We start from the raw sequence: 9,486 nt of genomic DNA on the forward strand, positions 1-9,486 counted from the left end.
GAGGAAGTGCTACCAAATGTAGCACTGCGGGAGGAAGCGTGTGTAGTTGAGGGCAAAATGCACAATGAATTAACTGAAGATCTACAAAGATCTCCTTAATCCTCATCACTATGAAATCTTCTTAGTCTACTTCACTACTTCTACACTAATATGCACTTTTGTATACAATGGATGCGGGTGCGGTTGAGACATTGGGGAACTTCACTAGACTAGCGCTTCTAAGCCATACTTGCCCTTGAGACACATTCCCAGGCAAGCATTAGCTAGGGTTCGTCATGAGCCAGGTACTTAGGAGCTGGGTGCGGGCAAGGTGGTGGCAAGCCGTTAACCCACCTGTCACATCGCTAAAGCGGTTAGCTATCGCTAACCACTGAGATCCTTAACCCCTACTGACATGCGCTGCTGGTGCTACTGTATAATTAGAAATCCCACCACTGTAGTACTAGTAGTGGTGATCTGAAGGATTTAGAGTACCACTCTTTTTCGCCACAAACCCTGAAACACAGCCCTATTGATGGTAGTGCTACTTTCGTCGACTATTACTGGCAAACACTGTATTGCATTTACACAATACGATTTCACTTTACAGTTAACTCAAACTTTACAGTTAACTCGAGCTCTTGGCTCCTAATCACCACACGACGGCTTGGTGGGCGTAACGTCTCGGCCATTGAACACGGTAACTGCCTTGGCGTATTGTTTGATGCCATTGTACACTTGGAGGCCGCGTATCGGGATGGTCAACACGTCCACCGTAAAAACCCTGCCGCCGATTTCAATCGTCACGGTTGGGGTTCCGAAGGGAGTCGGCCAGTTGCGGTTCAAGTCGACTTCGTTGGCACTCTTGCGCTGGAGCCGGGTGCCGTTCCACGTCATTTCGAAACCGTCAATGTTAACGATCGGCACAAAGTACAAGTCGTACTCATCGGCGGTCGTGGATTTCTTGTTGGCAATGTCATCCAGAATCGACGCGAGCGAGAACAGAATCGATGACCCCGAGATCCATTCGCGGGCTGTTGCAGGGCTTGAAAGTATAGCGACTGCGAGTGGCCCTTGAATGGCAGTTATCGCTTGGTTGGCCGATTCCATTGAAGTTGTGTGTTGTTTCCCGCACTGCGCCTACACAAATAACCAAATGGGGAACGCCGCCTCCCGTGAACCACGCACTTGATTGTTATGTCCGTTGCAGAGCAAAACTAGGAGTGAGCTTCTGTAGAAGTGGTAGGTGGTCCCAGGTGGCCACTGATTGGCTAATCATGGTGACCATTCCCAACCGACACTTCCACTAGCTCCTAATACTACTACTCGTAATACTAGAGTGTATCTAACGCGTCGGTTCACAAGATTGGCGCCAAGGGACTTCATCGAGAGTCCCTGCGTGTCATGGCGGGGCATGGCTGACACCCACCAACCACAACACCCCGCCCAAGCCATGTCGCCGCCCTGACACACAGACCTTCGGCTTCGCTACTGCGCTGTCTTTGCCCGCTTCATCAATATCTCATAGTCTTCGGCGTCCTTCTTGGTCGCCACATACATTTTGACCACGGCTGGGTATTCGCGCATTAACTTCTTGAGCTGCTCCCATGATGACTCGATGTCCTCAAAGCCTTGCCAAAACCCTTCCAACATGAAGTCGCTCACATTCGGGACAAACTTGTGTCCCGCGATGGATTTGACCTTCAGTACAATGCCTTGTTCGGAGACATGTTCGAGGATTTCTTCGGTGACCTCAAAACTCGTTTCCGCATACATCTTCACGCGTGATGTATGCGCTTCGCGTTCCTCATGTGTCACCAGATGTTCTAACATCACGGAGAATTCGCCCACTGACTGGACGCGGTATGGACCAACCCAGGTGACGAGTAGCTTGGGATGATAGCGCTCGTCCACCCTTGACCATAACACATAATCGCCTTCGGTCACGTTGCAGACTTCGTAGTCTTCTGTGGCTTTCGTCGCCTTGTTCGTCCGTAACTCATTGCGATTCAGCACTTCTTTGTGCATCGCATGCAGACTTGTTCGTAGTTCGTCGAGGTTCTTTTCGATGTCCTTTTGTTGCCACTTGACTTTACAGTGGTCCTTGTTCACGCCCACCACAACGACGTCCAAAGGGGTCGCTGGGTTGAATGCCGTGAAAAGCTCCATGGGGGACTTGTTGGCCAATGACACTGCCGGGGTCTGGTTGAGATTGGACTGCACCACCGGTAGGAGGTAGTCCCATTCCTTCTCGTCCAACTGGTATTCCCGTAGCATCACGCGTATGACTTGGAGAATATCGCAATTCATACGTTCCACTGTGCCGTTCCGCCATGGACAATAGGCCAGTGTGAGGTCGTGGTGCACCTTGAACTTGTGCGCAAACGCCTTCATCGCCACGTTCTTGAAGTGGGTGCCTTGGTCACTGACCCAGACTCGTGGCATCCCAAATCGCTTCGTCCAGTCCACCAGTGCATCCACACACACTTGACTCGTGGGGCCGTCACAGGCCATCAGCTCGCAGTAGTGTGTAATAAGGTCGTCCTTCAACACCAGTACATACTTGGCGCCACTGTATGCTTCGTCCATGTATAGGTAGTCGAAGTGAATTCCTTCGTTGCGTTCCTTTGCGTGCCATCTGTGTGCATACGGTCTGTGGACCATCCTTCCCCCTTTCACATGAGGGCACAGTAAGCATCCGCGGAGGAATTGCGTCGCTCGATCGGCGAGGTGGTCGAGGTAGAATAGGCGCCGGATCGAGGCCACCAGTGCCGCGTGGCCACGGTGTCCCATGCTGCCACAGTGGGCAACCACCATGATCCGTTGGATGAGGTCGTCCGCCGCTCTTGGTATCCATAGGCGACCGTCCACGTTCCATAGCTCACCGTCATTGGTCGTCCTGGGCGGTCTGTCACTCGCATGTTGTTCTTGCGTTTGGCGGATGTCGTCTACACTCGGCCACACAAAGTCGTCGTCCAAAGGCCGCAGCTTCTGTTGTGGTCGAGTCGATGTCTTGGACTTTGCCGGGCGCCGTTTCTTCGTCCACTTGTGACTGCGCCGGACGAGTACTCGTTTTGCCACCAGACGTGGAGTCCGTTGGCCCCATCGACCCATAGGTTATGGACACCATCGATGTGGATAATGTCATAGCGGTAGCCGCCAATAATGGCAGCCCACCGTATGAGTTTCCCTCGGGTGTGTGCTTTCCACTCTTCACCGGGGGCAAACACATGGATCAGGTTCTTGTGGTCGCAGTACATGCGAAATCCAGTAGGTCGCATGAGCAGGTAGTTGAGCTTCTCGCACGCTCGTGCAATCGGGTACGCTTCTTTCTCGATTACTGACCACGACTTCTGCGCGCCCGCAAACATTCCCGACTGGCATAGTAGTAGCTCATGGTGTTGTTCTTGGATCGCCATCGCTTCGTTAAATGCCACCACTTGCGTAACCACAATTGACCATCCATAGTCGCTGGCGTCCGTAAACAGGCACATCGTTGCATCATCACGAGGGTGAGATAGTTCAACCGACGCCCGTAACTTGGACTTCACTGGATCGAACGCTTGCTTTTCGCCGTCGGTTAGTTCCAAGTGAACACCAGACGCGATGCGTTTCTTCTTGCCCTTACCCTCGAGGGCCTTTGTCAAGCACTGTTGGAGTGGGTCCACCGTCTGTGCATACTCGGTCATGGAGTCCCGCAACCAGTTGACTGCACACACAAATTGTTGCAAGTCGCCCGCGTTCGTAGGATAGGGGATGGCACACAAGTGCTGGATCCGTTCCGGGTCCTGTTTCACGCCTTTGTCGCTGATAATGCGTCCGCACCACTTGACCTCGTGTGTGTACAGCTTGGTTTTGGACGGGCTCAGCTTAAACCCAAAGTGCGCCACTCGATCGAAGAAATTCTCGAGAGCCACCACATACGCCTCGACGTCCTCGGTGTATACAAAGATGTCATCAATCCAGATCAGCATGTTCTTAAACAGCATCTCTTGATAACACTCTTCGTTCGTGGACTGCACATAGAGCGCGCTGTCCACATGACCCTGCATCACCCTGTCAGGGGTATACACGCAGCCATTGAGCATGAACGACAACATGTCCCAACTGTCCTCGTGCAGCGGGAACTGCCAGAAGCATTTGGGCAGGTCAAAACCCCCCATAGCTTTCATCTCCCGCAGGTTCTGGAGGATGGTTGCTTGGAACGGGCATGGTACCGGCCTTGGGCTTGGTCATCGAGTTGACCACCCGGTAGTCGTTCGTCAAACGGTAATTCTTCAGCACGTCGTCGTCTGTCCACTGGTCTGCTGTCTTTAGTGTCTTGCGGCCGTCGGGCTTAAGGACGGGGTTCACCGGGCTGCACCATGCGCTTTGCTGGTTGCGCTTGATAACACCCGCGTCGCAAAATTCTTTAGCAAACAGATTGAGGAACCTCTCTTCAAGGAGGTTGTGCTTCCGACCTTTACATCGGTACGGAACACATCCATCCTTAGGAGTCACCTTCAAAGGTTTCACCCTTGCTGGGGGTTCAGACCCATCGAACTTGAGCCGCCATATGTCATGCTTTGTAAGGACACGCCACAAACCTTGCACATTTTCGATTGGAAATTGGTTATCGATGGCCTCGTTGATCAGGTCTTGGAGTGCCGCTTCCACTTCGTCCTTGACTTCGGGTAGCTTGGTCTTCCTTGCCTTGACACGGAGGGTGGACCGATGGGACTGCTCCTTCAGAGCGTCACCATCTTCCTGCAGGTCATCTCCGTCGTCCTCTAGCTGTAGAGTCGCCACCTGTTCCAACAGCCGATCGATGTCGATGCCAATCGCCTTGAGGGTGTCATCGGAGGCTAGAAACTCGTCGCCTTCCGCCACCACATAGCATCGCCGCTTGCCAGGGATCTTCACGGGGCCCGCTGCCGTTTGCAGCTGCAAGGCTACTTCCACATAAGCATTCGCTTGAAAAGGCAGGTTGTTGCATGCCATCCCGATCATCGGCTCCTTGAGCGTCACCACCATAAGGTCAGACTGTAACGTCATCAACTCTTCCAGCATCCGCTGGGCATAACGTTCTGGTCGGCGCCAGTATCGGGACAGTAGGGCACTTCGAATACTCCGTTAAGTCGAATCCATCGCTGTTCACAGCCATCTTCGGCTATCTTGGCTTTGACCGCTCGCTTCGCCTTCAATTCCGCCTTGAGTTGCTTATACTTGATGCGTTTCACCGCATTCTTGCCCTTCCGAAGGTGATCAGCTCGCGCTGAGTCTTCCTTCTTGTTTGGGCATTCACGCGCACGGTGTCCCGGTTGTTGGCAGACAAAGCATAGCGCGCCACGGTCGTCTTGGCCGGGGCCATACTTAGCTCGCTTGGTAGGTTGTTCACTATCGTCGAACGTGCGCCGGGCTGTCGCCGGGCTACCATACTTGTTCGTCGACGGCCCTCCTGTCGCTCCCTGAGCACGAGGAGGTCCGTCACGGCCACGTTCCACCGGGGCCGGCTTTGTATAACCGCTTTTAGGGCGTGGGGCATTGCCATTCTGATAGTACGCTTCACGTTGGTATTGTTCGTTCTTGAGTTGGACTCTGGTCTTGCCCGTTCGCTGTCCCTTCTCATCCCAGTCGCGCCCTCGCTTTCGGTCGCCACCCCGTGATTTCATTATTAACTCCGCCTGGTACGTTCTTTCCAATTGTTCCGCCAGGATCTTGGAGAATTCCACCAGGGTACTGCCTTGGACTCTCTTCATCTGTTCTTCAACTCGATCGCGTATATCGAATGGGGTGATGCATGATGCCACCACCTTGATGAAAGTCTTGAGCATGTTCGGGGTCTTGAGCTGTGATTTCCATCCGGTCGTCTCGATGATGTTGTTCACTCGCTCCATAAAGGACACCACGCGGCTTACCACGTCGCCAAAGGGGTCCACACGCAATTTCTTGCATTGTTCCTCCATTTCGGCCTTTGTGACGGTCCACTTGTTCGCCGGTTCCCCAATGATCTTGCATATGCGCTCGCGGAACTCGCTTTCATCCAGGTCATCGATGTTGATGTCCCACAGATACAGTCAAGCGGCTTCAACCATGCTGCGATCAGCGGATTCCAGCCAGGGGACAGCTGTAGCGCGCCAATCATGTCGCATTCTCTGGGCGTTAGCCTTGAGCTTCTCTTCATACCGGTCACGTTTGCGTTTCCAGGCCATCAGAGAGTCACGGTCAACAGTCGTGATGGGGGGTACTCGATGTCCTTGAGTACCAGTGAAGGTCCACCCTGATGTGGACCACTCACTGGAGTCCATCCTGAGTCCCCAGGTTGTGTTGTTCATTGCTGTGCCGCTGGCTGCCACACAGGTGAGTCAAAAGCAGCTGTCAATCGACGCGCATGTTCCGCCTTGGCCTCGGCCACGTAGTCGACTTTCTTGTTCTTTGGTTTCGCTTCCCGATTCCGTCGACGTCGCTCTGCATTGGCCTTCCGACGTTCGTCTTTGCTTTCATCGTCGTAGGAACTATCTGGCGTGCCATCGGGTTGGTACGCTTTCGCCGCCTTGGCGCGCTTTCCCTCCGCTTTCGCCGCTTGTTGACGCTCTTGTTGTTGAACCAGATCGGTCTTCTCATCATCGTAGTTGTCCAACTCGATGTAGTCGCCTTCTAATGATTTGGGCATCGAATGTGACGCAGATCGATCGCTGGACTTGGGTGATTGTTGTTCTTCCTTGTTTCGTCTTCGACCAGCTGCATGGTCGAGGTCCCACTGGTTGGGACCATCGCCAGCTCCGCTGTCGGTACCTCTTCATCTGTTTCTGCCGCTTCCTGTTCGGTCACCGTGTTCGGCTTCAAACGTTCGGAGCGTCTGCCTTTGGGTGCCGTTCGCTTGTCTTTCGGGGACGTGCTCCGGCTTCTCGTCATTGCTCTTAGTCTCGCAGTTGTAGGTAACTGGAACTAAAGTTGACTTTGTGTTGTTTCCCGCACTGCGCCTACACAAATAACCAAATGGGGAACGCCGCCTCCCGTGAGCCACGCACTTGATTGTTATGTCCGTTGCAGAGCAAAACTAGGAGTGAGCTTCTGTAGAAGTGGTAGGTGGGCCCAGGTGGCCACTGATTGGCTAACCATGGTGACCATTCCCAACCGACACTTCCACTAGCTCCTAATACTACTACTAGTAATACTAGAGTGTATCTAACGCGTCGGTTCACTAGATTGGCGCCAAGGGACCTCATCGAGAGTCCCTGTGTGTCATGGCGGGGCATGGCTGACTGCCACCAACCACAACAAGTTGTCATGCAAGAACTTCACTGTCAATGAGATTAAACTTTTGCAACCCATTTTCGAGCTACGTAATAAAACTTAATGGTAGTCTAAGGTCTGTGCAATTAAATCTGTGAGTGCAGTGTTTGTACAGTGCACTACAGTACTGCAAACGATGCCATCATGATTTACAGCCCGTCAAATCAGTGTCAAAAGTGGATAAAGTTTTGCCCTTAGGGGATGCCCTAATTAGTACCGTAAGGACAGGGGTGCATTACTCGGCGCTCGTTGACTGTAAACTGTGGGTGGACTACTGTACGAAACTATGTCTCAATTAACGTTAATTTTCACGAAGTATTTCTGCGGATACGAATTACTGCTGAATTATACGGATGGTAGGACCTGGTAGGGTTTTCCAGTAAAAAGTGGTACAGTAAAGTAAAATATCAGTGATTTACCATGCATGCACACAGCAATAAAAAGCTGCTCGTTGTCCTTCCTTGTCATATCTGGACAAACGACTAGTCCACAACTTAGATCGAAGCACGAAGCAGGGTTCAAATAAATGTCTTGGACAATGCTTATGCGGAACATGTGGTACTATGGTATAACTGTGGAAAGTTGAAATTGGTACTTTTGTGCTGACATTTTGGGCTGTAACCGCACGACGGAATTGACTGGGAATTGACTGGTTTAAAACTAAATTGTTTCAGCCAATCAGATATAACATTTATTGCACCCAACAAACTTGAACAACCACGAGTTGAATTATAATATATGTGTGTGGTACTGTATTGTCGATTTTCTTCAAATTTCCCAATTTTGCATGGTTCGTTCAATCGAGCACAAATAGAGTCGAGACATCTGATTGGCCATTATACACTTCGCCCTTTCCAGTAGAAACTCGAAAATGGATTGTAGCCAATCAGCGACAAGCAATTTCGCATTGACCAATGGGAGAGATTGGTGCTCGATTCGCTCGGCGAGATTCGATTGAACAGGGTCCGGAAATTCATACCGAATCTCCAGTATACCATTATACATACAAAATCCAACAACAAGCCAATAGTTGCACTGACCCGATTTGACTGCAAAGCACTGTACCAGCACCAAGTCATATCACGACATCACGAGCGTTGTCCATTAGCCATGCGAATGCTTCCAAAGCAGTTAACTCTACATACAGGACGACATGGCTGTCGGAGCAAATTCGAGCACTGCATAACAACCTAGGAGGCTGTTCGTTGTTTTGTTGCACAGAAAAACTCTAGTATACTTGCTTTGAGTAATGGGGCACCACATTTCATAATACTACGTAGTACATGTGGTTTCGGTATTTAGGACTACCGTATTTCCCGCACATCTGTAAAAAACATTTCGTCCTGAAGAACTGTAACCACGTTGAATAATCAATGCTAAACTCAAGACAAATATATAGCCAGTGTGAACGAAGCAAATTGGGTGTTCCCATAAAGCTGTAACCAATAATCAATGATTGGGTAATATTCAACCAGTCAAGACGTAGTGCTGCAGAATTCAACACCTGAAAGTGGATGGATTTGAAGGCCGTGGACATTGTTGGCTGCGCAAATGGTGAGGGAACTCGAAGCTGTACGTCGCACGAAGTCTGCGGCAATAGCTTGTCAGTAGACGACGTGGTTGTTTTTCGTTGTGAGGTGGTGTGGGGGCACGGTGACCAACTCCAAGAAGCAATCAAGGTGTACAAGATTGTTGGAGTGGAGCAGCTTTGCCACATTGGATTCCTCCCCCGTCGACTGCTTACCTGCAAAACCAAGTTCGCGAACAAGCTGGCCGTTGTTGTGGAAGACTACAGAGTCGCATTAAGCGTGTCTAAGCGTAATCGCTCAGATAGATGCCATGGTATTGTCAAGGCAGTGCTAATGGAACATGTTGAAGAGTACAATAGATCATAATAGTTCAACAACATTGACTTGCATTGTATGTATTACTACTAACGTTATTGCATCCCACAAGCGCGGAATGCATTCTTAACCATATCAGGTGTGATGGCATCCCACGACGCCTGGATCCACTCCAAGATGAGTTTTCGATCTGGCGATTTCACCTTTTCCTTTCCAAGCATATTTCGGGCAGCCCAAAGCATGTACGTATTCCGGATTCGATCTTTGAATGGCTTGTTAATAGCGACATCCAACGGCTGCAAAACGCAAGTAAATCCGCCTAGAGAGGGATTTGTAAAGTTAGAAAATTTCCTACAAAAACATACACGATAAGCATTCACGAAAATAC

General features: G+C 50.8%; 4 protein-coding genes across 4 annotated transcripts; 1 reads left to right on the top strand and 3 right to left on the bottom strand.

Moving 5' to 3' along the window:
- Positions 1–627: 627 nt before the first annotated feature.
- H257_14285 (hypothetical protein) lies at positions 628–1,395 on the bottom strand (the record flags this gene model as incomplete). Its single annotated transcript, XM_009842054.1, has 2 exons — positions 628–1,119; positions 1,330–1,395. 2 exons carry the CDS (start codon positions 1,393–1,395, stop codon positions 628–630), a joined length of 558 nt encoding a protein of 185 aa, XP_009840356.1.
- A 3,617-nt stretch (positions 1,396–5,012) lies between these two features.
- H257_14286 (hypothetical protein) lies at positions 5,013–5,924 on the bottom strand (the record flags this gene model as incomplete). The annotated part of the gene is made up of 1 exon (XM_009842055.1): positions 5,013–5,924. The coding sequence occupies one exon, from the start codon at positions 5,922–5,924 to the stop codon at positions 5,013–5,015; it is 912 nt and encodes a 303-aa protein (XP_009840357.1).
- A 365-nt stretch (positions 5,925–6,289) lies between these two features.
- Positions 6,290–6,873, bottom strand: H257_14287 (hypothetical protein; the record flags this gene model as incomplete). Its single annotated transcript, XM_009842056.1, has 2 exons — positions 6,290–6,615; positions 6,660–6,873. 2 exons carry the CDS (start codon positions 6,871–6,873, stop codon positions 6,290–6,292), a joined length of 540 nt encoding a protein of 179 aa, XP_009840358.1.
- A 1,846-nt stretch (positions 6,874–8,719) lies between these two features.
- Positions 8,720–9,486, top strand: H257_14288 (hypothetical protein). The gene has a single exon (XM_009842057.1). It carries the CDS (start codon positions 8,769–8,771, stop codon positions 9,147–9,149), a length of 381 nt encoding a protein of 126 aa, XP_009840359.1. The 5' UTR covers positions 8,720–8,768; the 3' UTR covers positions 9,150–9,486.

This window comes from Aphanomyces astaci, assembly GCF_000520075.1.
Source record: "Aphanomyces astaci strain APO3 unplaced genomic scaffold supercont1.56, whole genome shotgun sequence".
In the NCBI taxonomy this organism is placed as follows: Eukaryota; Oomycota; class Saprolegniomycetes; order Saprolegniales; family Verrucalvaceae; genus Aphanomyces; species Aphanomyces astaci.